We start from the raw sequence: 27,565 nt of genomic DNA, 5'->3' as shown, positions 1-27,565 counted from the left end.
TGCCTGGTGAAGCTTTGCTGGCTTGACCACCAGCATTTGGCCAGTGTGTCCCATTCCTTAACAGGATCATGAACACTAGTGAGGACCACAGGGTGGTACAGCTTGAAGGACCCTTACAGAACATTCTTCATTTTTGCCCATGGGGAATATGGCTTCTATGTGTGATATGCTAACGGCCATCTCCTTTTGCTCTTTGAGTCAACAGCTCCAAATAGAATCCGGTCTTTATGTTCAGTCTTCTGCAGCTGAGCACATACCCTGCCCCGTCTTTTTCCTCTGTTAAAGGACTCCTTGCCAGCAAGGACTCCGCTATACTTATTCCTGGTCCCCAGCCACTAGCACAGTTTCCAGTATTCAGAAACATTAATACGTGGATCTGAGCAACAATCTTCAAGATGCGTAGTAGATTTTGGTCTGCCACAGGCTGCCTTGAGCACATGAAGAAGTGTCACACCTCCCTCACCAGCCTGTGTTATGCTGGGGGCAGTAAAGTGGGTAAGAGCACAGACTTTGCAAAAAAACAATGAATGCTGGTGAGGCTGAGGAGAAAAGGGAAAACTTATACACTGCTGTTGAGAATGTATATTAGTTCAGCCACTGTAGAAAGTAGTTTGGAGACTTCTCAAAGAACCTAAAACAGAACTACCAAGTGACCCAGCAATCCCATTAGTGGGTATATACTCAAAGGAAAACAAATCAATCTATAAGAAAGACACGTGCACTCGGATGTTTATTGCAGCACTATTCATAATAGCAACGATATGGATTCAACCCAGGTGCCCATCAACAGTGGATTAGATAATGAAAATGTGGTATACACACACCCCAAACCTAAGTATCACGCAATACATTCATGGAACAAACCTGCAGATGCACCCCTGAATCCAAAATAAAAGTAAAATTATTTTTTAAAGGATGAAAATAAATAAGTAAATACAAATTAAAAAAAGAAAAGAGCACAGGCTTTGGGGCCAGACAGTCTAGGTTGAACCCTGGCCCTTTGTGACTGTTGGCAATGTGCCTAACATCGTGTCTCAGTGTCACCATCTGTAAAATGAGGACACAGGTCATACCCAAGTCATCAGATTGTTGAGAGGATTAAATACGCTCCTAGAACTTAGAAAAGTTCCTGTCACTTCAGCACTTTGTAGTGTGAGATATTATCTTCCTTTTAGAGTTCAATCTATGTCAATGTCATTGTTGATCATGTCAACGCAAAGCCGCCTCAGGGTGACAGATTGGAATTTGGAAGGGCTGTGCTCAAAACTGAAGCCAAAGGAAACAGGGAGTGGGTAGGGTTGGGGGAACACAGGCACCTTTCCTTTTCTTTACGGTGTTACTTTCCTCCCATGATCCACTTGATTGCTGGCTTGGTGATTCTTAGCAAAATAAATTAAGCAATTATTTGGCTTTTCTTCACTGGGGTTTTCTGTGTCAGTGCTGATTTTGACATATAATAAAAGTAAGCTTTTATTTTTTCTAAAAAGTAACGAGCAAAGAGGACTTCCTGAGAGTTTGACAGACCATCATGACAAAACTGTGGTTGAATTGTTCAGGAAGAGAATAGTTTCCTGCTTAACTGGTGCTGGATTGCGCACATCTAGAAGGGTTTGTTAACATCCAAGAGAAAAGAGCAGGCTAGGGAAAGAAAAACCAAAGTTGGCTAGAATTTGCTACGAACTCGTATCCACCTAAAAGCCAAATACAGAACTTTAGTCCTAAAGGATTTACTTTCTTCACAAGGGTAGTTGGTCATTCAAAATAGATTGATCATGGACGCCACACACATGTATACACAAAATATAACTAAGAAAATTAAGACAGTATGTAGATAAAATTCCTCTATGCTCTTTAGAAGGGGTCTGTGGCCTCTGGGGTGCTGGAAGAATTGGATTTCTTGATCTGGGTGCTGAATACATGGGTGTGTTGTTTTTTTCTTCATTTGTTTGTAAAGAGCTTTCTAAGTTTTGTGGAGTCAAATAAAGGCACTCCCTTGCTAGAAAAATGGATGGTTGCAAATAATTAAATAAAGCAAACATCATCAAAGAGCAAAGAGGGCCAGGTGCAGTGGCTCACACCTGTAATGCCAGCACTTTGGGAGGCCGAGGTGGGCGGATCACGAGGTCAGGAGATCGAGACCATCCTGGCTAACATGGTATAACCCCATCTCTACTAAAAATACAAAAAATTAGCCAGGCATGGTGGCGTGCGCCTGTAGTCCCAGCTACTCAGGAGGCTGAGGCAGGAGACTCGCTTGAACCCAGGAGGTGGAGGTTGCAGTGAGCCAAGGTCAAGCCACTGCACTCCAGCCTTGATGATGGGGCAAGACTCCATCTCAAAAAACAAAAACAAAACAAAACAAAAAAAACAACAAAGAGAGTTGTAGTAATGTGTGGAACCCAGTTCCAGGCTTAACTGACCTCCCCAGGGCAAAGTCAGTCACTTCCCGCTTTGTGCTGCAAAATGCAGTGGATGTCCCTGCCTCCGGCTTATGGTACTTGTCTCCCCAGATAGATGGCCACCTTCCAAAGGAACCATCTTTTCTTACTCCTATGTTAATCTTCAGCATCTAGGGCAATGAGAGGTGGACAGAGGACTTACCATCTTGGTCCTGGTGAGGCAGCTTCCCGGAATCACAGGACCACAGGGACAAAGGCATCTGAGGGGTCGTTCACACAACCTCCTGTCCCCGATGGCAGGACACAGTGATCGCTTCTCCTGGCACATGTCTCAGGGATACCACGCCTTTCTCATATATTGTGCAATTATTTTATATGGGTAGTAGACAAAATTTATGGAATCAAATCTTTAAATTTCTACTTTATGGCTAAATTTCTACTTTCTGGATCTTTTGTCTTGTTTGAGAAGTCCTTTCCACACTCAGAGATTTAAAATATATTCTCCAGTATCGCGTTCCAGTACTTTTGTGGCTTTATCTTCTAAATTTATCACTTTGATCTATCTGAAATTTGTTCAGGGTACAAAGTAGAGAACTACTTCTTCTCGAAGAACAGCCTCAACACCCACTTAGTCCATCCTTTCCCCAAATTTGAGGCGGCTCATTAATCACACAATGAACTCTCACAGGTTCTCACAGATTTTATTACCTGATGGTTTTTTATGCCATTGGTTTGTCTATTTCTGAGCCAGAGCCACAGTGTTTAACTATAGGACTAATTCTTTCTCATTTCCCCCTCTTTCAAAAATACTTTTCCTATTTTTACTCATTTACTCTTCCAGAAAAGCCTTAGAATTAGTTTGTCAAATTAGGATTGGAATTACATCAGAACTATGGATTAATTTGGGGAGATTGGTGTCTTTGCCATATTAAGTCTGTCTTCTGATGATGTGGTGCTGTAGTCTTGTCTTCTGTATCTTTTGCTAAAGTTTCGTCGTTTTCTTCCTACTCTTGCACCTCTATTAATCTCTAGATTTTTTTTCTGATATGGTAAATGGGATTTTTTTTCCAATTTCTACTTTACCACTACTTTTATATAGCAAAGCTACTAATTTTTGTATAGTCACCTTGAATCTTGCTATCCTATTGGTCTCCTTTATTCGTTATAGCAGTTTATTAATTGATTCCCTAGTTTTCTAGATATTTTCTTTATCTTTTTCTAATTTTGTACTTCAGTTCTCTTTCTTGACTCACTTCACTGTCTGCAATATCTAGAAAATTTATTGGTGTTGGTGATAGCAGGTATCCTTAACAACCAGTGTTGACTTTAATGGAGATGCCTATAATATTTCACCACTAAGCATGATATTATGGGTTTCTAGCAAAAGTTCCTTATCAAGTTAGGGAGTTAAGTGTTTCCAAATGCTTTTTCACCATTTGTCATATGATTATAATTTTTTTCTCATTATATTGTTTTTCTTCTTACTAGATTGTTTAATGCTGAATTGTATTTGCTTTCACGGCATAGAGCCAACTCAATTATGTCCATTAAAAAATGCAGATAATTAAATTACAGTATATATCTAAATGCTATGATCTGAATATCTGTGTTCCCCTAAAATTCATGTGCTGAAATCTAACCCCCAAGCTGATGATATTAGAAGGCGGAATCTTCGGGAGGTGATTAGGTCGTAAAAGTGGAGCCCTTATAAATGGAATTAGCACCCTTATAAAAAGGACCCCAGAGAGCTGCCTCCCCGCTTCTTCCACGTGAGGACACAGCAAGAAAGGGCCATCTAGGAACCAGTAAGCAGGCCCTTGCCAGACACCAAATCTTCCTGTACCTTCATCTTGGACTTTGTGGCCTCCAGCACTGTAAGCAATAAATTTCTGTTGTTGATGAGCCACCTGGTCTATGGTTATTTGATATAGCCACCGAAACAGACTAAGACACAATGAAATACTATTTGGCGTTAAAAAAGACTGAACTGACACATGTAACAACATGGATGAATCTCAAAAGCATGCCAAGTGAAAGAAGTCAAGCACAAAAAGTGCTTAGTGTGCAGTTCCATTTCCATAAAATTACAGAACAAAAAAATCTGTAGTGACATATAAAAAATGAGTGTACTCCTGGAGTGACAGGGTGTTCTATATGTTGACTTGGGTGCTGGATTCACAAGGATATACACTTATCAAAGTTCATTGAGCTTTATGCTTAAAATGGGTGATGACATGTAAACTATGACTCAAGGCTGATTAATAAGAAAAAAAATCTATGCTAGTGCCACAATCTTGCAGCCAGAGTTGGGCTATTTACTCTTTCAGCCACTTCAACTTGGCTTTCGTTCCCACCACTCCAAATACATTCTCCTTGCTGAGGTCCCCAGTGACCTCCATGTTGCTAACTCACCTCACCTGACCTCTCAGTAGAACGTGATACGGTTTATCCCCTGAGCTCTCCCATCTCCTTTCTGGACCACTTCTCATTGGCCTCCTTGGTCATCCTCACTCTGTTCCTGGCCCTGAATGGTGGATACCTCTGGTTCTCTTTTAGGGGCCCTCCCCTCTTCACATCCTTCACGTTCTCATCCATGTAATCTTTTTTTTTTTTTTTTTTTTTTGAGACAGAGTCTTGCTCTGTTGCCCAGGCTGGAGTGCAGTGGCGCAATCTCGGCTGACTGCAAGCTCCACCTCCCGAGTTCACACCATTCTCCCACCTCAGCATCCCGAGTAGCTGGGACTACAGGCGCCCGCCACCACTCCCGGCTAATTTTGCTTTTGTATTTTTAGTAGAGACAGGGTTTCACCGTGTTAGCCAGGATGGTCTCGATCTCCTGACCTCGTGGTCCACCCGCCTTGGCCTCCCAAAGTGCTGGGATTACAAGTGTGAGCCACCACGCCCATCCATGCAATCTTACAGCTCTGTAGTGTGGGTAACCAGGTTCACATCTCTTCCCAGACTTTGCTTCTGAGCTGCAGATCCACATACCCAACCACCAACGTGGCATCTCCTTCTGGAAGACCCATGTGTTCATGACTACACTCCCACCTTCCACCAGAACTGTCAGCCTTCTGGGCTTCTCATCTCAGGGGTAGCATGTGCATTTGCCCAACTGCTAGAAAGCTGGAGGAAAACTTTAATAGAAAATTCATTGTCTTTCACCCTCCACAACTTATCGACTGCAAAGTGCTGCTATCAAGTAGGTCTCACATCCGTCTCTTCATGTCCACCTCCTCTGGCTCCTGGTAGAAGCCACTATCATGACCCCTGAGTGACCCCACAGCTCCCACTCCTGACTACCTTGCAATTATTCTTCAAGTGGCAGGCAGAGTCAGTGTTTTAATGTGAATTCGTTTATGTCACTGTTGGCCATAAAATGCTTCAGCAGCCTTGAGGCTTTTTGACATTCAAATATATATATTTTATATATTATAGGCGAGTGGATCATTGAGGTCAGGAGTTCGAGACCAACCTGACCAACATGGTGAAATCCCGTCTCTATTAAAAATACAGGCCAGGTGCGGTGGCTCACGCCTGTAATACCAGCACTTTGGGAGACCGAGGCGGGTGGATCATGAGGTCAGGAGATCGAGATCATCCTGGCTCACATGGTGAAACCCTGTCTCTACTAAAAGTACAAAAAATTAGCTGGGAGCGGTGGTAGGTGCCTGTAGTCCCAGCTACTGGGGAGGCTGAGGCAGGAGAATGGCATGAACCCAGGAGGCGGAGCTTGCAGTGAGCAGAGATTGCGCCACTGCACTCTAGCTGGGCAACAGAGCGAAACTCTGTCTCAAAAAAAAAAAAAAAAATTAGCTGGGCGTGGTGGTGGTGCATGCCTGTAATCCCAGCTGCTCAGGAGGCTGAGGTAGGAGAATCACTTGAACCCAGGAAGCAGAGGTTGCAGTGAGCCGAGTTTGGGCTACTGCACTCCAGCCTGAGCAACAGAGCGAGACTCTGTCTCAAAAAAAAAAAAAAAAAGACAATACAAAAATTACCTGGGCCTGGTGGCACATGCCTGTAGTCCCAGTTACTCGGGAGCCTGAGGTAGGAGAATTGCTTGAATTCGGGAGGCAGAGGTTGCAGTGAGCCGAGATGGTGCCATTGCACTCCAACCTGGGCAACAGAGCAAGACTCCATCTCAAAAAGAAAATCAGCTTTGTTATACAACACATATAAGATGTCACATTATAAGTTATCCTTGGGCAGAGTGATTTGAGGTTAATTCATTCACTCCACACCCCTCTTCCACAACCTGGGTATTCAGCTGTGGTCACAGCAGCTGCTGACTGGTTTTTCAGATCAAAAGTCTCCCCAGCATTGCAATTCTGTCATTTTAAATATATGTAATTAGAACTCTGAAAGTTCGGCTGAAGAAATGCTTTTTTACTTTATAATCTGTAGACGTTTATGAAGTATCACCTTCTCCAAGGTTGAAATATAACAGATCCTCCCTTAGTCCTGAATTTTTTTTTAAGTCAAATGTGTCCTTTAGTTTATTTCTTATACCCAACCAGATGTACAAGCTTTTGTAATGATCTTGGCTCTTGGCAGTGACAATGGAGGGGGACAAGGCTGCTGAATTCGTGCCATGGAAAGATGATAAATCAGCAGGTTCTACTGAAATGTCATTTACCTATGTCCAAGCAATTCCCAGTCCACCTGGTCAAGAACAGGTTTATAGAAGATTCCAAAATTATCAAAGGTTCCATTTCCATTGGCAGAGTTTCACAGTGAAAAGTGAAAGGATAACGTTAATATTGAAACACCCAAACCTCTTAGGAGAGCTTAGAATGGTATTCAACCCTCTGACAGAATCCTATGGTGAAATTCAGGGACTTCTGCTCATGACGAATCAGGTTGATTTCTGCCCTTCGGAGCGGTGAGACCTAGTCTCCATTCTGCTCTGAGATCATCTACAGAGTGAGGATAATAGCACCCATTTCGGGAGGTTGGTGTTAATAATACTTAGTGAAAATACAAATATCAGATTCCAAGCACCAGGCTGGCCCTATGTTATTCCTCACTAGATATTAGCGAATTCTCCCTGCCCCAAGCTGGAAGAAGAGCTATGGTGGGATGAGAATTCTAGGTTACAGTATAGTGATTACTTTTCAAGTAAGGAAGAATTTAGAATACAAGGACATAGGCCGGGTGCAGTAGCTCACACCTGTAATCCCAGCACTTTGTGAGGCTGAAGTACGTGGATCACTTCAGCCCAGAAGTTTGAGACCAGCCTGGCCAACACAGGATTACAGGAGGGAAAGACTGTAATCCGGGCACTTTGGAAGGCTGAGGCAGGTGGATTACCTGAGGTCAGGAGATCGAGACCAGCCTGGCCACTATGGTGAAACCGTGTCTCTACCAAAAATACAAAAATTAGCCAGGTGTGGTGGCAGGCGCCTGTAATCCCAGCTGCTCTGGAGTCTGAGGCAGGAGAATTGCTTGAACCCAGGAGATGGAGGTTGCAGTGAGCCGAGATCGCACCACTGCACTCCAGCCTGGGAGACAGAGTGAGACTCTGTCTCAAATAAATAAATAAATAAAATAAAATAATGTAATAAATGAAATAAAAATAAATAAACAAATAAACAAAAGCACCCAGATTTTATAACACTCAACCAGATCCCCCTGGTCTCCCACCTTAGAATTGGCCCCCGCTTCCTTTGGGTCACCTAAGGCAGTGTTTCTGAAATATTAAAAACTCGGAAGATATTTGGAAGCCAGTTCTCCAAAGTTGTGACTACATAGAGCTCTCTCTGGCTGCCTTCATTACATTTTTTTTTTTTATCAGCAGCTTGGGAGATCACAGAGTGAAGTGGGAAAAGCTCTAGAATTGGAATGCTGCCAATGGAAACTCTCAGAGCCTATCTAGATGTTACAGCTTCTTGGGGTATTGGCCTGTATAAACTACCCCGGAGGCTCACCATTTCGCTCTTCAGTGCTATGTTTTGCAGAACTAAAGTCCTTAATTTTCATTTGGTCCAATTTAGCATCAAAAAAGTCCATATGCCACGCACTAAATGTAACAAAACGTGTGTATGTGTCTTCTTAAGAAATCGTTCTCCACAAGTTCATGAAGATAGATGCTTCTATTATCTCCTGAAAGCTTTATCGTTTTTCGTTCACAGTTAAGTCTACAGTCCATCTGTTATCAATGTTCCTGTGGGTTGTAAGGCTGGAATCAACTTTAAATTTTTTTATATGGGTTCCTAAATGTCCCAGACAAATTATTGAAAATTTTCCCCATTAATTCTCGACCCCGAAATGCTGCAATTGTCAGAAGTATAATGACCATAGGATTTATTATCCAAGTAGATTAAATTTTGAGAATAAAAGATAAAAGATACAAAAGTACTAATTACATAGGACCAGAGATGTAAACAGGCTGTTTGGGGTACACTGGGATGACGGTCCTACTCGTCATGAAGCTGGGTTCATCGTGGGAGGCTATTTCTAGGCCCTCTGTTCTAGTCCATTTCTGGTCATCCTTGCACCAAAACTGCTTTATCTTATTTTCTGCAGCTTTAGAATAAGTCTTGATTCAATTAAGTCCATCCTCTTACTAATTCTTCTTCCAGATTTTCTTGGGTGTTTTTGGCTTTTACATATTTATATAACCATTAGAACAACTTGGCCAGGTGCGGTGGCCCACGCCTGTAATCCCAGCACTTTGGGAGGCCGAGGTGGGTGGATCACGAGGTCAGGTGTTCGAGACCAGCCTGACCAACACGGTGAAACCCTATCTCTACTAAATATACAAAAATTAGCCAGGCTTGGTGGCGTGCACTTGTAATCCCAGCTACTTGGGAGGCTGAGGCAGCAGAATCACTTGAACCCAGGAGGCGGAGGTTGCAGTGAGCAGAGAATATGCCACTGCACTCCAGCCCTGGTGACAGAGCGAGACTCTGTCTCAAAAAAAGAACCACTTGCCGTATTTCACAGAAAAGAAGACCAAACCAAACAAAAATAACTATTGCGTTTTTTTATTGGGATTGCATTGATTCTATAGACCAATTGGCTTTTTTTTTTTTTTTTTTTTTTGACAGGGTCTTGCTCTGTCACCCAGGCTAGAGTGGTGCAGTGGCATGATCATAGCTCACTGCAGCCTCAAACTCCTAGGCTCAAGTGATCCTCCTGCCTCAGCCTCCAAAGGAGTGGGGATGGGCACATGTCACCATGCCTGGCTAATTTTTTTGTTTTTGTTTTTAGTAGAGATGAAGTCTTCTGCCCAGGCTGATCTAGAACTCCTGGGCTCAAGTGATCCTCCCCCGTCAGCCTCCCAAAGTGCTGGGGTTACAGGCGTGAGCCGCCATGCCCAGCCCAATTGACATATTTAAAGTATTGCATCATAACTATGGCATAGCTCTTCATTTTTTCAGATCTCTTTCATTTACTCTCAATAACATTTATAGTTTTCTGTATAGAGTCCCAAACAACTTGTTGGATTCATTCCTAGGCACTAAAGTTTTTTTTGATGTCCTTATAAATGGTATTAAAATTTTTTTAACTGCAGATGTTACCTAGAAATACAAACTAGATTTACAAATTAAACTTATAACCAGCAACCTTACTTAACTTACTTAAATTCTAATAATTCAGATTTTCTAGAAAAATAATCTGAAATATTATTAGGTTTGTTCTTTCTTTCAAATCATTATATATTTTATTTTATTTTTTCTTGAGTTAGTATATCAGCTAGGATCTTCATTAAATCATTAAGTGGTGATAGCACATCCTTGTCTTGTTCTCAAACTGCAGACCAATTTCTCCTTTAATCTCTTTCTATTTTTGTTGTTTCATTTTGAGGGCATGTTGTTGGATATATACAAGTTTAGAATTGTTATAGTTTCCTAGTGAGTTGAATCTTTTTGTTGTTATGAAATGTCTGTCCTTATCTCTGGAATAGGAATAGGAAATATGTAATCGTAATTGTACTTTATTCTCTTCCCAGACAATGCAAGGACTTTAGAATTTTTAACTCCATTTCCTTCCCCAACTTCTATGTTATCATTTATTTTAATTCTGGATACATTTGAGACTCTGTAGACATTATTCCTAATGCCGTTATAGCCACACTTACTTTTATGGTTAGTATTTGCATGATATATCTTTTTCTATTCTTTTCTTTTCAAATTCTCCCTAGTCTTATGTTTTACATCTATTTCCTCTAACTAGCATATAGTGTTTTTTTCAATCCAGCTTGACCATCTTTGTTGTTTAACTGGAACGGGGACATTTACTCAATGTACATTTTATTTAGAGTCTAATACACCATCTTGCTAGTTGTCATGCCTACTCTATGTATCATTTTCTCGTCTTTCTGTTCTTCTTTCAGACTGATGAGGTACTCTTTGTCATTCTTTATCAACCGCTAATGGAATTGTAATTGTACTTTATTCCCTTCCCAGACAATGCAAAGACCTTAGAACTTTTGACTCCATTTCCCTCCCCAACTTCTGTTATCATTTATTTTAATTCTGGATATATTTGAAACTTTGTAGACATCATTTCTGTTTTATATCGTCAATATTCATTTAAACTTGTTATATTCATCAATTTTTCTTGCTCTTTTGTTGTTGTTGTTACAACTCTGACATTTCCTGTGCATAAAGAATCTCCTTTAGACTTTTTCTCAGGGGAAGTCTGCTGATGGTGAACTTTCTCAGTTTTTGTCTGAAAATATCTTGAAGGATGTTCTTCCTGGGCATACAATAATCCTAGGTTGGCCAGGTTTTTAGATTTTGTTTTTTCCAACATATTGAGAGAATCATCCTATGGTTTTGTGGTTTTTATTATTTCTTTTGACGTGTGTTGACGTTGTAATCACTGTCTCTTTAAAGGTACTTTGGCCTTTTCTTCGGTTGCTTTCATTTTGTGATTTTTCCCTTAGTCTTTGGATGAGTGCACTTTAACTAGGATACGTCTGGAGATGGATTTCTTTGTATTTTCCTACTTGGGGTTTGAGTAGGGTTTCCAGACTCTGTGAATTGACACTCTTTATCTGTTTTAGTATAAACATTGAATGTTAGATTTTAAAATACGATTCTGATGCCAGGTGTGGTGGCTCATGCCTGTAATCCCAGCACTTTGGGCGGCCAAAGTGGGAGGATCGCTTGAGGCCAGGATTAGAGACCAGCCTGAGCAAGATAGGGAGATCCTGTCACTGCAAAAAATAAATTAAAAATTAGTCAGGTGTGGCGACACACTCCTGTGGTCCCAGCTACTTGGGACGCTGAAGTGAGAGGATCACTTGAGCCCAGGAGTTCAAGGCTGCAGGGAGCCATGATTGCACCACTGCACTCCAGCCCGAGAAACAAAGTGAGATCCTGTCTCTAAAAAGTAATAATTAATAATGAGTAAATACATATAATATGATTCTGCTCTATACTTTCTCTTCTCCCATTAAGCCTCTTCTTATTGACTACCTTGACTCTCTTATCCTCCCTCTTATATTTTCCATTCTTTTGCCTTTTGGGGTTTTATTTGTCTTTCTGGAAGAAACTATGAATAATTTCTTTGACCTTTAAAATTCACAAATTCTCTCTTAGCTATCCAATTTTTTGTTAAATCTTATCTATTGAGTTCATTTATTATTGTATTTTTGAGCACTGGAATTTCTGTCTTATTTTTATTCAAATATGCAGTCTAAGTTTCCAGTTATCTGCTGAAATGTTAAACCTTGTCTTTAATCATCTTGATCATAGAAAACAGTGTTCTTTTCTAGTTTGTGTGTGACAATTCTAATATTTAGAGCCCCTGCACTGGTGTTTCTATTGTCTATCTTTTGTGCTGGTTTTAGTTTACATTGTCACGGCTCCTCAACTGTGCAATTATCTTTGATTATGTGCTGGATATCATATTATAAAAGCTGATGATAAACATGATTTGAGGTTTATGCGTAATTTTCTCCAAAATATGATTTTTGTTTGCTTCTGCAATGTGCCCATGGGTAGCAGCAAACCAGGATGAAAATAATCTACTTCTAGGGATTGGAAAGTTCTGGGCTGTCCAGTGACTTATAGCAAGGCTGCATTCTGAGCTGACTCTGTCATACTCACAGGGCATAGCTCTTAGGATGCCAAAGAAAAGCAGAGGCAGTATAATGGGGCCCCCCGCTCTTGACAGGCTCAAACTCTGTCTACCACTTCTCATTTCCCTCTTCTGGACTGGCAGATGGCCCTGGGGCAGAAGTAGCCCCAATTTCCAGATTCACCTTTCTGAATTTCCCATTTGTTCTGGATCTTGGCCCAATAATTCTTTATGTTCAGATTAGCCCTCCCTTGCCTTTGGGCTGATGCTTGTTTTATTTGTTTGGTTTTTATTTGTCTTCAGAGGCCTGCGGTAACGATTTCACCATTACGTAAATTAGATGCTCTCCACATAAAATACGAATTGGATTCTAGTCTCTGCCCTGGAACTCACCAATTGTTTTAACCTTCAACAATTTACTCACAGCCTATAGGCCTGTTCCCTCATGTATAACTTGAGCAGGCTCACTTGGGCCTCTACAATTCAGTTTCTACACAATTAACATGATTTACTCCAAATCAGAGTGGATTTTAGGATGAGGAACCAAAAGAGAAGACTTACAGAAGGCAGTGTTTTTCCTGTAAGTGAGAAAACCTGGAATATGGTAAGTATTTTAAGAAAGGCGGCCGGGCGCGGTGGCTCACGCCAGTAATCCCAGCACTTTGGGAGGCCAAGGCAGGCAGATCACCAGGTCAGGAGATCGAGACCATCCTGGCTAATGCAGTGAAACCCCGTCTCTACTAAAAATACAAAAAAATTAGCCGGGCGTGGTGGCGGGCGCCTGTAGTCCCAGCTACTCGGAGGCTGAGGTAGGAGAATGGCGTGAACCCGGGAGGCGGAGCTTGCAGTGAGCCGAGATCGTGCCACAGCACTCCAGCCTGGGTGACAGAGCGAGACTCCGTCTCAAAAAAAAAAAAAAAAAAAGGCGGGGGCGGGGGAAGAAAGTTTGTTGGCAAAAGAGTTGCTAAAATTTTGTTGTTAACATGTGGAATTCCTCTCTACCAACAATGTTGTAAGGCCAAGAATCCCCACTTGCAGTCTTAACCTGTCTAGGATAGGGGAGCAATAACAAGAGGCCTGAGACCAGTCTGGCTTGCAGAATCCTAGGAAGTTTTATTAATTCATGATGCCCACTATCCTTGTGGAAGCAAGAAAATGCAGCGTTTCAGGCCCCATTCAAAGAACTACATTTGACAAAGTTTTATATTAGTCCAAGAGCCCCCACCCCATCTCCCCACACAGCCTTCCACAATGCTATCTTATTGGCATAACAACCTGTATGGATGAAGGAAGTCAAGAGCCATAATCAGAAAACATGTGAGAAGGCCAGGCACAGTAGCTCATGCCTGTAATCCCAGCACTTTGGGAGGCCAAGGTGGGAAGATCACCTGAATCAGGAGTTCAGGAGCAGCCTGGCCAACATGGCAAAACCCCATCTCTACTAAAAATACAAAAATTAGCCAGGCCTAGTAGTGCATGCCTGTAATCCCAGCTACTCAGAAGGCTGATGCAAGAGAATCACTTGAACCCAGGAGGCAGAGGTTGCAGTGAGCCGAGATTGTGCCACTGCATTCCAGCCTGGGTAACAGCAAGACTCTGTCTCAAAAAAAAAAAAAAGAAAGAAAAAAGAAAATCCATGAGAAGGTGGCTAACAGTAAAACTTTTGTTCAGCAGTTTATCTTACTACATGGTTATTTTTGTAGACTCTTGGCATCTTTTATCCTAAGACACCCAGTGACACATGAACTATATGTTATACATAAAGAAGAACAAAAAAGGGAATGCAGGTTATAACCATTGGCCCTTTAATTGGAGAGTCTAAAAACTAGAGGGCTGTAACAGAATACTAATTCTGCAGAACAACAGACAGAAACATCAGGCAAGGCAAGTTTATCTTCATAACCTGGGCTCTCAGTTGGGGTGCTCTCTTATATTTCAATTGAATATCTGTTCTTAAACCTCCCTTCAACAGTCAGGGTGTCTGTCTATTTCGTGGCTTCTAAAATTCTAACTGCAAAATAATTGACCATCTTATGTTTTCCCATGGCTATCAGGAGGATACAGCAATTTTATAGATTTCTACATGGTCAAGAATCTACACATCTGATGTATTCCTTTCTTTTTCTTTACTTGATGCATTCAAAAGCAACCACTGGATTTTTTCAATGTAAAAAAATTAAAATAGATACCCGTGCCAAAATTCATGGGTGTAAACAGCCAACAGAGCCAAACTTACAAAGAAAATGAAAGATTTGTTTCTGGATAGTGGTTTTATTGGTAAAGATATAAGAAATATTGGCTCTATTAAAAACTCAGGTAATAAAGCACTAAGCTTGATTTTTGTATTGCTACAGTCTCTTTCTTCTAAGGGGAAGAAAATCTGCCCAAGAACAGGATGCTACCTGAGGAATTGTGCCGAATAAAGAAAAGGAATGGATGGTCGGCAGTGAAATTTTCCTCGGGCATCAACATGCAGAAAGTGGCGATGCCTGCTGTGGCAGCTGCCGCCTCTGTTCCCTCTTCATTCACTTCCACAAATGACTTGTGGACAATTTTTGATATAAAAATATCTCTGGCTCCTGACATGCCAGACAGATCAGCCTTGCTACTGTTAAAGAGATCCTGCACACCTAGGCGGGCGAGGTCGGAGTTGAGGGTGTAACTCTCTTCCAGTTTGAACCTGGGCAAGCTGACATTAACTTCAATGAAATCGAGATTCTCAGGTTTAGTCCACTCATGCAGCTTTTCCAAAGTCAACTGTTCCTCAATCTGCAATTAAAATAAGGCGAAAGAAGAAGTGATATCAATTTTACTCAAGTAAGGCAATAAAGTATTATTTGAATCAATGGACCCATAATATCAGTTGCTAGTTAGTTTCCTTCATGTTTTATGCCAAAACAGATTCCATTTGGAGCATTTTATTTCATTCTGGCAATTGATGAAATAGGGCAGAGGTGGTGTTCCAAGTCATCAAAGGTTCAAGGGACTTTGTACATTGGGTCCATCATCCACTCACCCACCCATCCACCCATTCACCCATTCAGCCACTCCATCCATCCATCCATCCATCCATCCATCCATCCATCCATCCATCCACCCAGCTACCCAGCAACACAGCCACCCATCCATCCATCCATTTATTCACCTATCCACCCACCCACCCATCCAACCATCTATCCACCTATTCATCATCCACCTACCCATCCACCCATCCATCCATCCATTCCCCTATCCACCCACCCACCCATCCAACAATCTGTCCACCTATCTATCATCCATCCACCCATTTACTCATCCTCCACCCATCCATCTACCCATTCATCCATCCATCCATTCATCCAGGGTTTATTAAACCCCTACCACAATGGATTACTGTGATAGGCCATGACAGCTGCTATTACTTCCGGGTTGAGTAGTGCTAGAAGAAATTTAAAATATTTCTTCTATTTAGTCTGAATCCAACTGAAGCTTAAGTAATATCTAATAACTTTAGCTCCTAGGTAAAAATTTAAAAGGCAGATTATGCACTGGATCTAGTTCCTCATCTGAAATGTGATGTGGACATTACTTACATCTACCTTATAGATTGTTGAGAGCATTAAATGAAATGATGTATATAAAGTGCTTGGCCCATAGTGCTACACAAATGTCAGCTATTATCATTACTATTGTTATAGCTATTGGACTGGAATAGAACCATCACTCTACTTGTTCTAATGGTGCTGATAATTCCTTTTTTGAGGCTAGAGATTTTCACTTTACAATCCGGAAAAAAACTAATGCAAAAATACAACCAAAAGAAAGACCACATTGATTTTTATACAATGTATTAAAAGTCTGTACATGGAAGTGATTAATATTAGACCCCCCTTCCTGATAGTAAGTTTAGTTGGGGAGGAGACAGACAGCACAGAGCAGGCTAGAGTCCCTACATATAATGGAAGCCTCATACAAAGATCGTGTTAGTAAATAGGCCTAACGCGTCACATGAGGCTTTTTCTGTCTTGTACCCATTGAAAATTTAATTCACTGTCTATATGAATTGTGATGAGAATGAACAGTGTAATAATAGAATTTCATAGTACATGATGAAGATATATGCTACACTATTTGGTGCTTTTCAATCTTTTTCCTCAGTAAAACAATCCTCATCTTACTGTAATTTCCTCTAAAGTTAATTCAAGAGCCTTTCCATGGGCTGCTACTAACCAGTATTATATTTAGTATAGATCTTTGATGACCCCATCACAAGTGTCCACTGAAAGTGGCTGGCCATCTTTCTCGAAAAATGAAATGTTAGCCAGGCACAGTGGCACACAGCTGTAGTCCCAGCTACTCAGGAGGCTGAGGCAGGAGGATCGCTGGAAGCCAGGAGGTCAAGACCAGCCTAGACAACATAGTGAGACCTTGTCTCTATAAGTAAATTTAAAAAAAACAAAATTAACTCTGGGCTTTAGTGTAGTAAGTGTTGATGGGCTACATTTACAAAGGAATGACAAACTACTGGAAAACGCACCATCAGTGAACACTTAACAAGCACCTACCTACCACGCGACACACACACAGGAGGAACCACAAAGCATGAAGCCCAGGAACCATACCTTCTTCAGGCCCGTGGACTCGTCCTCAATGTCATCTGGCAACAGGATGACCATGCTGAGCTCCTTGCCTTGGTAAGGCAGTTCCAGCACACGGCACTTAAGGTCCTCGATGTAGCCATATGCAAATTTTTTCTTCTGATACATCATTTTCACAGTTTTTCTGTCTTTCTGAACAGTTTTAAAAAATCACTGAAATTATTCTCTGCATTCTTTTAGAGCAATGCATGACTGTACAGTTACCTCATCTCACCTTATTCAATCTGAATGGCGCATCCGCCGTGGCTTCTTTCATGAATTTATCCTGCCAGTTTCCCTTGAAATAGATGGCATTTACTAGCACGAGTTTAGTCATGTTATCAACCATGCCCGAAGCCAACAGTTCCGGAATTTTCCCTAAAAAAAATCAAGTTAGCGTAAAAAAATACAAATTGGAATTCCAAATATGAACTGACAATATATTAGCACAGAAATGCAATTCAAATATATACTTTCTACTTAATTTTCATTTAACAAGACATTAACTTAGGAAAGCCCTACTCACTAACATGTCTCTACTTTAAATATAACGACCTGTGGGACAGACCAGGATGACACACAAACTTCCCACAAAGGACTTGACATTTTAAACAAGTCAAATGTGCCGAAAGACTAAAGACAGGAAAAGTCTCATTTTCTGGACTGTATGATAAACAATGAGCCTTATTTTGTAACAACTATTCTTTTTTAGAAAAAAAAAATTCTTAATGAAGATATCTTTAGTCATCAGTAAATCACTTCATCAAATCGCTGAGTAGATGCCTACTCTCACAAAAAAAGGTTTAAACTATATCCAAAAGGCAGAACAAGACCAAGCATGGTGGCGCACACCTGCAATCCCAGCGCTTTGGGAGGTGGAGATAAGATTCCTTGAGCCCAGGAAGTCAAGGCTGCGGTGAGCCATGATCGCACCACTGCACTCAAGCCTGGGCGACAGAGCAAGACTCTGTCTCTTAAAAACAAAAAAACAAACACACAAACAAAGAAACCAGCAGAACATACTCTATGGAAATAAAGGTCACCTTGGTGACCACAAGTATGGCCGGGAACAATTCCTGTAATGGAGGACAGGCCTTCTGGAGTGGGTTGACTAATACAGGACTATGTAAGAAGAGAGATGTAGTAAAGAAATAAATTGCACCCTAAGAGCAAGTCAGTCCCCACCTACCACAACTTTTTTAATGGACAAGATGTTGGCAAAAAATTTATGACCACGTAGTTTGTGAATATTGATTTCAGATATTTCCATGAAATTCCAGGACACTCCTTTCCACATGAGTATTAGGTAACTTTTGGCAGGCTGGATTCTCCTCAAAATTTTAATTCCTTTTTTGCTGTATTCAGCATTGGTTTTAACTTTATTTTTTATTTTTTATTATTTTTATTATTTTTTTTATGACAGAGTCTCGCTCTGTTGCCTAGGCTGGAGTACAGTGGCATGATCTTGGTTTACTGTAACCTCCACCTTCCGGGTTCAAGAGATTCTCCTGCCTCAGCCTCCAGAGTAGCTGGGATTACAGGTGTGTGCTACCACACCCGGGTAATTTTTTTTTGTATTTTTAGTAGAGACAGGGTTTCATCATGTTGGCCAAGCTGGTCTTGAACTCCTGACCTCAAATGGTCTACCCGCCTTGGGCTCCTAAAGTGCTGGGATTACAGACATGAGCCACTGCGCCTGCCAATGTTGGTTTTAACTTTGAAATGTAACTTTAAAAGTTTTGGGGAGCTGATGAGAAAAAAGGATTTAGCTGTTTGAGTTAAATCATGTTTAAGTTTCCACTCTGGTGAACTTCTAACATTTGAGAGCTGTCCAGCAACGTGCAGTGCAGAGTTCACGCACCGGCAGCGTCCTCTGACTGTAACCACGATGTGCACCAGGACTGTGGGAGCTGGGGAGGGAATAACTGCAGGTGGGAAAGGCGGACTGAGGAAACGAATGACATGACCAGCGTTCCATTCTGCCCAGGCTCTCACCTTCTGTCTGTCCTTTGACCCACTGGTTTATGGTCTTCCTTGCGTCTTCAGAGGCATGCTGAAAATCCACACTGGCCAGGTCAGCACCATATGTTTTCTGAGTCGAAGCCAAGAACTCCTATTAAAAAAAAAGAAAAAGGAAACATATATAACTCCTACTACATATAGAAATTGTTTTCTAAAATCCCGAAAAGCAACAGAAATTGTCCTAAAAGGCTACAATTCCATGTAACACAAAATTTCTAACTCTTACAGTTTTTCTTATAGTAGTACAAATCATTGAACATTAAATTTACTATCTTAGCCACTTTTAACTGTGCATTCCAGTAGTGGTAAGCCTAACCCTTATACTGTTGTTGTTACATAAAATTACCAATCTTTTCTGAACTTTGACTAAGATTTCACAAATACTGATTGTCCTCTTGCTTCAGTAAAACCTCCAGGAGCTATCTTTTCACTAAAAAGACTGTAACACAAAATCGCCACATCAATTAAAGTTTGCATTCTGTCATGTTTGCCTTCTGTATTGTTTTTCTGAAAGTTTACAAATATTAAAAGTGACTTCCATGACTTGATTGTGCTGGAAAATAACTGCACTGTCTAGTGGGGTTTTAGAATGTGAAGGGTAAAGTACTTACAGGGAGGAAATTGTAAGTTTTCTCTCCATATAATCTGTTAGCAAGTTTCAGAATATAAGACGCTCCACGTTTGTTGATATCAGCGTTCAGACTCTGGAATCTTGAATGAACCTCTTCAACCGTGTTGAAATGAAAAGTCTAAAATAAAGAAAACCTTCTTTCTACAACCATCTATTTTGAAACTATAAAGTGATTCCTTAGTGTTTCCTTCTATCAAATTAAATTAATGTGTTTTATTACTAATTATTGATGATCTCAAACCCAATACTTTATTAATTTGTCATTGCAGAACAAACAATAGGAAATCCAAAATTTATGGCTTTGTGAGACAGAATGATTATAACTTTAGACATTGCTTTTACATCACTCTTTGTTATACTTGCAGTTCCACAAATGTGGGTGGTTAATACACTAAATATTTATATATAAGACTGCCTTTTCCAAAGAAAATAATAAATGGTATGTTCATATTTATATTCTGTATCAAATATAATTTTACTGAAAGTTCTCAGAAATGAGCAGTAAAAATAGGACTCATCCTCTATTCAGAACCACAAAGATAGTACAGACTGAGGCTTTTAAAATTTTCTTACCCTATTAACATCAGTAACTCACTTATTTTAAAATAACTTCCTTAAACTTAACATTCTGTCAAAAGTTTAATTCCCCATGTGTCAGTTACAAATCAAGAGGCCCTTTGTGATTTTATGAGACCTAGGCTGGTTCCTTTATGATTAAGACACAAAGAACAAAATTGCATAGGGTACAAAGTCCACATTACTCACCGGGATATGGAATGTTTGTACTGTGCCTATGCTCCAACTGCTTTAATGGAAATGGGGGAGGAGTCCTTAAAACTATTATTTGCTGAGGTTTTAAAGTCCCTGGAAAGCCTCAAGCTGGGAACTTATATAACCCAGCAAGAAGCAACTAACAATTAGCAATAGAGGTTTTTTTTTCTAAATGGATTTTAAAAAAATCTTTAAAATGCTTTCATATCTAAAGCAATGAGTAATAGAAGCTTCGCAGCCCCTTTAACTTGGATCCTGGGCTGCACCTTGCCAAGGAACAGGTGCAGTGTAATTTGCGGCAGGTATGTTAGAAGAGCCTCCACTTTTACTACTCCTTTCTGCTGGGCTTTGAGAGAGAGAGCTAGAGTTCTCTTCTCAGAATTAAAGAGTACCAAGCACAGAAGTCCCCTTTACGCCCATTAAGGACAAGAAGGAAGGCTGGGCATGAGAGTGACCTGTCACATCGCCAAGGGCTGGGTCCTGCTCCTGAAGCTGCTGGGTCTCCCCCTTGCCTCCCCTGCAGGGCGTGCTGTGCCACAGCCCACTGAGCCATGCTCTGCACCCTGGGACTATAGAACCACAGGGTCACTTTTTGTCTTTTCCTTGCAAAAAAGCAATGCCACTATCTCCACTATAATGCATTCCCTATGTCTTATTCCTCTCATTATGCTTGAAAGTAGTGTTATGTAACAGGAAATATTTATGAGTTGCATATCATCATATGCAAAGCAAAAACTGGAAGCTGCTAGCTCAGGAGGATGTAGTATGGCTTTCAGGAAAGCTGTCAGATTCATCCACTGGAACAGAAGCCTCGCCCTGCAGGGATTTTTGTCAGCTTTGCTTACTGCTGTCTCCTCAGCAATACGAAAAACAGTTCCTGGTATGTGGTAAGTACTTAGGAAAAACCTGATGATGAATGAAAGCCTGCATACAAGTGTGACTTTTCTGAAAGTCTGATCTCATAAAAATGCGGTTTTGAAAACACACTGTAAGAGCTCAAAGGCACAACCTTTCCCTACAGACTGTCCATTCGTACGGAGATGGGAGGAAAGCAGACCCTTTTTGTTGTTTCTGCTGACCTTGGACAGCTGTGCTGCCGTGTTACCTCTGGTCCCCAGAAAAACCATGGCCATAGCAGATGAGATGCTGAAGGGAGAGATGAAGATGTTTCCAGCCGGATTGTTCTCACTCAACGTCAGGAACAGGTCCAAGGCGAAGCGGGTGTTTGCTGAGCTCAGCTGCTCCATGGTGAAAACTGCAACACAGAACAGGGTCCCCATGGTGCCCACTGCCCATGCCAGCAGATTAGGCAGCACTATTTCTCCAGAAGCTTCCTCAATTTCTGCCAACCGCCCTGTGGCATCCTGGATCTTGTACTTTCTCCCCGCTTTTTTATTCCAGCAGGGCAAGAACACTTTCCCAGGCCCACAAATGTGGGACCATTCTAGCAAAGGACTCAGCAGTTACAGGGGATTTTAGGGCACCCAGGGTGCCCTAAAGGGCTCTGACCCTTGCATACAGGTGAGTCTGGGGGTGGGGTGAGGGTAGGACAGGCCCCAGCCACCCCAGCTTTAGCACAGCCACCGAGCCCTGGGTCCTCCCAACCTATGTGTGGGAGCGCACGTGCTTCTGAGCCTTTGATTCAAGTCTCTGATTCATTGGGCAATGAATCCATTGTCTACCCTCACCTGAACTAACAGCATTCTATCAGAGACTCAGCTACCTACTAGGCATTAAAACTCCAGCAAAGGTATCACTGTAATTATTATAATAATATAATTCTTCCTTATTTTTGAGATTCAAAAGGTATAAGAGGTCCAGTGCCCAAAGTCTCGGAGCCGGTGTAGGATGTGCCAGTTTGGAAACCCACCACAGTCCAGGGTCTGGCGGTGCAGCATCCCATCCGCCACCCACTAGCCCATCTTGATCTCCACTCTCAGAGCCCTAATTTCCCCCAAGGACAGGCAAAGAAGAACTGTGCTGGCTGCTCGGCATGTAAGTACAAAGCTGATTTCTCCTTGTTGTGAAATCGTCTCTAGAATCGCACGGGGTTCCTCCTCTCTCTCCCTGCAGCTGCAGATAGGAGCCGCGGCTTGGCCCTGGGCTGCCTGGAAACTGTCACAAACAGCTCTGGGAGGAAGGGAATTCAGCGAGAAGGGACAACATCCTGATCTCAGGTTTCAGTCTTGCCTTCCGCCTGCATCTGTCGTCCTCCCTCCCTCCCTCGCAGGCTAGCCCGGCCGGTACCCAGGCAAGGGCGGGAGATCAGAGGTCGTCTGTCTCAGACGGCGCGCCCGGAAGGGATGGGGGCGCGAAGCTGGGGGGGAGGAGGGTGCAGGGAGCCGCGGGTCTGATGGGCCTGAGCCCGGGGGGTGGGGCCTGCTGGGCTGGAAGCTGAGCGAGGGAGCCTGGCCTCTCCCACTAGCCCGCCCCGCGCCACCGGTCCGAGGCCCGGACTCACCCGATAGGCCGCCGAGGCAGGCTCCAGGCTCCGGGCTCCGAGCTGGGTGCGGGGTCTGGCAGGAAGCACCAAGGGCCGCTGCCCTTATAGCAAGCGGAAGTGTCACCCGGGCCAGCAGCCGCGGGCGTGGCGGCGGCCCTGCCCTGTGACTGCCAGGCAGTCAGAGCAGCCGAGGTTGCCTAAGTGGAAGCAGAAGTGAGCGCGTCTTCCGGGCAGCGCCCTCCTCAGGGCAGCGGCGCCTTTCTCAGCTCAAAGCCTTTCCTCGAGTCTCTGGCAAGGACCTGAAAAGCATTTTTTTACTAAGGTGTGAATGACTGAGACGACATATTGTGACACCTCTTAGAGGGCAAATGACTCCCTTTGAGTCCCATCTATATTGGGAGCCCCTTTAACTTGAATCCTGGGGATCTTGCACAGGGTAAAAAGAGGGGCCCCCAGAATCTGATAAAACAGAACCATTTCCAAACACCTGCCCTCTGTTTCCAAGATGACAGCTTGCTGCTGCATCCTCAATGATGGAAAGTGGACGGGCCAAAGGCGCCAAATCTCATGTGAAGTCTCTTGTATAAGGGACTAATCCCCCTCTTGGGGAAGGTGCCCTCATGATCCAATCACCTCCTAAAGGCACCGCCTCTTAGTATTGCATGAGGATTGTTTCAGCATGAATTTTGAAGGGAACACAGACATTCAAAGCATAGCATTCTGCCCCAGCCCTCCAAATGCATGCCCTTCTCACATACAAAATGCATGCATTGTATCCCAGTGGCCCCCAGAGTTCTGGTATCAACTTTAAAATGTAAGTCCAAAGTCTCACCTAAATATCTTCTAAATTAGAAAGGCATAAGATTCAAAGTACAATTCATCCTAAGTGAAATTCCCCTCCAGCTATGAGCCCGTGAAATCAAATAGGTTACATGCCTTCAAAATACAGTGGTGAGACAGGCATAGGATGGACATTCCCATTCCCAAAGGGAGAAACAGGCAAGAAGAAAGGAATATCTGGTCCCAAGTAAGTCCAAACCCAACAAGGCAAACAGCATTAAATCTTGGGGCTTCAGAATAATCTTCTTGGATGCTGTGTCCCCCATTCCAAGCACATGGGGGTGGGGACTGGGTCCCCTAGGGTCCAGGGGATCCACCCCTATGGATTTGCTAGGTGCAACCCATGCAGCAGCTCTCACAGGTTGAGGTCTAGGCTCTCCCAGGATAGACTTGCATGCTGGTGGCTGTACAGTTCTGGGTTCTCAGGGACAGCCCTGTTCCCACAACTCCACTAGATATTACCCTAGTTGGGGCTGTCTGCAGTGGCCCCAATCCCACTGCTCCACTAAACATTGCCCTAGTGAGGGCTTTCTGCAGCAGCCTCACCTCAGTGACAATTCTCTGACTGGGCCCCCGGGCTCCCCTAGACATCCTTTGAAATCTAGGTGGAGGTGGTCGTGTCTCCACGGTTCATGCACTCTGTGCACCTGCAGAGTTAGCATCATGTGGACACTGCCGAGGCTTACAGGAAGGGTGGCCTGACGAGGGCCTGTATAAGCCACACCTGGGATGGTGGCCAAAGAGTGATGGCAGGGGGGCAGAGACTTGAAGCAGCCCTAGGCAGCAAGCCCCAAGGTTCCATGGTGTCCTGAGTCCCCCCTTAAAACCATTCTGCCCCCAGGGTCCTGGCACTCTGGGACGGGGATGGGAATCCAGCACCAGTAACCTCAGAAACGCCTTTGGGCTCATTCTTCCATTGTCTTGATAAATAGCATCTGGCTTCCTTCTATACATACTCATCTCATTATCAAATGTGAGCCTGGCCACACTCTTGGTGTTCTCTCCCAAACATGCCTTTTCATTCTTTACATGGCCAGGCTGAGAATTTTCCAAAACTTTAAGCTCTGCTTCCCTCTTGATTATAAACTTCGTCTTTAATTCATTCTCTTTGCCCACATTTTACTATAAGCAGTCAAGAGAAGCCATGCTGCACTCTCAACTCTTTGCTCAGAGATTTCTTCCACCAAATATCCTCGTTTATTGTCTTTAAGTTCTGCCATTCGGAAAACACTGGGACACAGACACAATCCAGCCAAGTTCATTGCCACTGTGTAACAAGGATGACCTGTCCTCCAGTTTCCTTTTAAGATCTCATCAAAACTGTCTTTATCATGTATACTTCTAACTGCATTCTGATCATGACTACTTAATTAATCTCTAAGAAGATTTAGGCTCTCCCTACAGCTCCTTGTCTTCTGAGCCCTCACCCTTAATTTCCCTTAATGGTCTGTTCATGTCTATATAGGCTTTTTCCAGCATGCATCTCCAAATTCTTCCAGCCTCTACCCATTACTCAGTTTCAAAGCTGTTTCCACATATTTAGGTATTAGTTATAGCAACATCCCACTTCTCAGTATCAATTTCTGTCATAGTCCATTTGGGCTGCTATAAATAAATACCTGTGATTGGGCAATTTATTAAAAACAGAAATGTATTGCTCACAGTTCTGGAGGCTGGGAAGTCCAAGAATAAGGGCACCAACATATTTGGTGACTGGTGTGGGCTGCTCTCTGCTTCCAAAATGGCACCTTGTTGCTGCATCTAAGGGGGAAATATACTGTATCTTTACGTGGTGGTGGGAGGGATGGAAAGGGATGAATGCACTCCCTCAAGGGCCCAAATCCCACCCATGGGGGTTCTGCCCTCATGACTGAATCACTTCTTAAGGCTCTACCTCTTAATACTATCACATTGCTGATAAAGTTTCAACATACGAATTTTGGGGAGATACATTCAGCCCATAACATCTCTTCTGCCACGTGAGGACACAGCATTTGTCCCTTCTGCCTTTCCCACGAAATGAGAACACCGCAAGAAAATGCCCTCATCAGACACTGAGTCTGCACCTGCAGATCTTGAACTTCCCAGCCTTGGACTTCCCAGCCTCCAGAACTGTAAGAAATAGATGTCTAATGTTTACGAGATGTTTTGATAAAGCAGCAGGAAAAGACGAAGACAGGGGCTCTTCTTGAGAAGCTGGCCTTGTTCTTATCCCTCTTGTTTAGGAGAAATGTGTGGACACTGCCACATTACTGCCCCCTGAGTCTTCCTAGCCCATCTCATCCTAGAATAATATGGAGAAGTGTCAGTCTCCTAAGCGTTTTTCCTTATTCTCCTCCACCTTGAATTATTCCTGAATTATTCCTCCTGCCTCCAGCTTCTGAAAGTAGAACTTAGACTTTTTCTGGCTGTTCAAACAAGCTGCTACTATCACCCAGAACTCTCAGAAGCATCTTGAGAATTTTTTTCTTCACTCTTCAAGTCATTTTGAATTAGCTTGTTTTCTTGTTCAGTTTAAGAAACTGCTATTAAGTGAATAGTGACACTTTTAATAAACTTGCAGCATGGTGAAATTAAAAATCTCACAATAGTGTTTTGTAAATATGTTAAATATAATTCTTGTGGGTAAATTATTTCCATGTAGTGCTCACTGGGTAATATATTTTATTTTAGGTACTCACTTCCTCGAAAGATAAAATGTATAGTAATCCACTAGCAGTTCAGCAATTGGAAACATTTTAAACTCAAAAAAAGCAGTTTTTGTGTGCCATAGCCTGTATTTACTATAGCAAAGGAGAAATATGAAAATAATTATTACACTTATTTTTAATAAATAATTTGTTCAGCCTGGGCAACATAGGGAGACCCTATCTCTAAGAAATTTTAAAAATTAGCTGGGTGTGGTGGTACACACCTGTGGTCCCAGCTACTTGGGAGGTTGAAGTGAGAGGATCACTTGAGCCCAGGAGTTGCGTGAGGCTGCAGTGAGCTATGATCGTGCCGCTGCACTCCAACCTGGGTGACAAAGTGAGAACCTGTTTCAAAAATAAAAAAAAAAAACACCAAAAAACTAATTTGTAACTTATAAACACAACTAGAAAAATAACACAAAATCATTTTACAGATAACGCTTTCTTATAATAGTCTGAGAATTTTGGGTGAGACTAATTTCATGACAGTGAATAATTTTGGCCCCTGGACAGTGGTTGCAGATAACAAGACGCTTCCAGGAAAGTCTAAAATCATTTACATTTTCCTATCTTAGGCAGCTTACGTGATTGAAATGAGAGAAACAGATAAAAATAATCTCTCAGGGTTTCTTCTTTTTCTTTCTTTTTTCTTTTCTTCTTTTTTTCTTTTTTGAAACGGAGTCTCTTTGTGTTACCCACACTGGAGTGCAGTGGCGTGATCTTGACTCTGCTCACTGCAACCTACACCTCCCAGGTTCAAGCGATTCTCCTGCCTTGGCCTCCTGAGTAGTTAGGACTACAGGTGTGCCTCACCATGCCCAGCTATTTTTTTGTATTTTTAGTAGAGACAGGGTTTCACGATGTTGGCCAAGCTGGTCTCGAACTCCTGACCTCAAGCAATCTGCCCTCCTCAGCCTCCCAAAGTGCTGGGATTACAAGCAAGCCACCGTGCCTGGCCAGGGTTTCTTTTAGTCCTTTTATTTTCTGCCAAATAATGGAAGAAACCTAGCATTAAAATTTCAGCTGTGCAACACAGCTTCATCCTCCAGAGGGCAGAATTCCATCATTTACAAAATACAAATCACTGGCTTCCGCTGAGACAAATGCCAGGACATCATGTA

The 27,565-nt window shown here is 42.4% G+C and overlaps 1 protein-coding gene across 4 annotated transcripts; it reads right to left on the bottom strand.

Moving 5' to 3' along the window:
- Nucleotides 1–13,520: 13,520 nt before the first annotated feature.
- Nucleotides 13,521–23,125, bottom strand: SERPINB1 (serpin family B member 1). Of its 4 annotated transcripts, none has more exons than XM_063632998.1 (7): nucleotides 22,662–23,121; nucleotides 21,551–21,726; nucleotides 19,681–19,818; nucleotides 19,043–19,160; nucleotides 17,283–17,425; nucleotides 17,033–17,200; nucleotides 13,521–15,200 (listed from the first exon to the last, which is right to left on the bottom strand). In XM_063632998.1, exons 1-7 carry the CDS (start codon nucleotides 22,672–22,674, stop codon nucleotides 14,796–14,798), a joined length of 1,161 nt encoding a protein of 386 aa, XP_063489068.1. In that variant the 5' UTR covers nucleotides 22,675–23,121; the 3' UTR covers nucleotides 13,521–14,795. The 4 variants fall into 4 exon arrangements, with proteins under 4 accessions (XP_063489068.1, XP_055119475.2, XP_063489070.1 ...); XM_055263500.2 differs by having other exon boundaries at nucleotides 22,933–23,119; XM_063633000.1 differs by lacking the exon at nucleotides 17,033–17,200 and having other exon boundaries at nucleotides 22,933–23,125.
- Nucleotides 23,126–27,565: the final 4,440 nt, after the last annotated feature.

This window comes from Symphalangus syndactylus, chromosome 23 (assembly GCF_028878055.3).
Source record: "Symphalangus syndactylus isolate Jambi chromosome 23, NHGRI_mSymSyn1-v2.1_pri, whole genome shotgun sequence".
Classification (NCBI taxonomy): Eukaryota; Metazoa; Chordata; class Mammalia; order Primates; family Hylobatidae; genus Symphalangus; species Symphalangus syndactylus.
The sequence above is the reverse complement of the archived record's forward strand: the minus strand, read 5'-3'. Positions and strand labels throughout refer to the sequence as shown.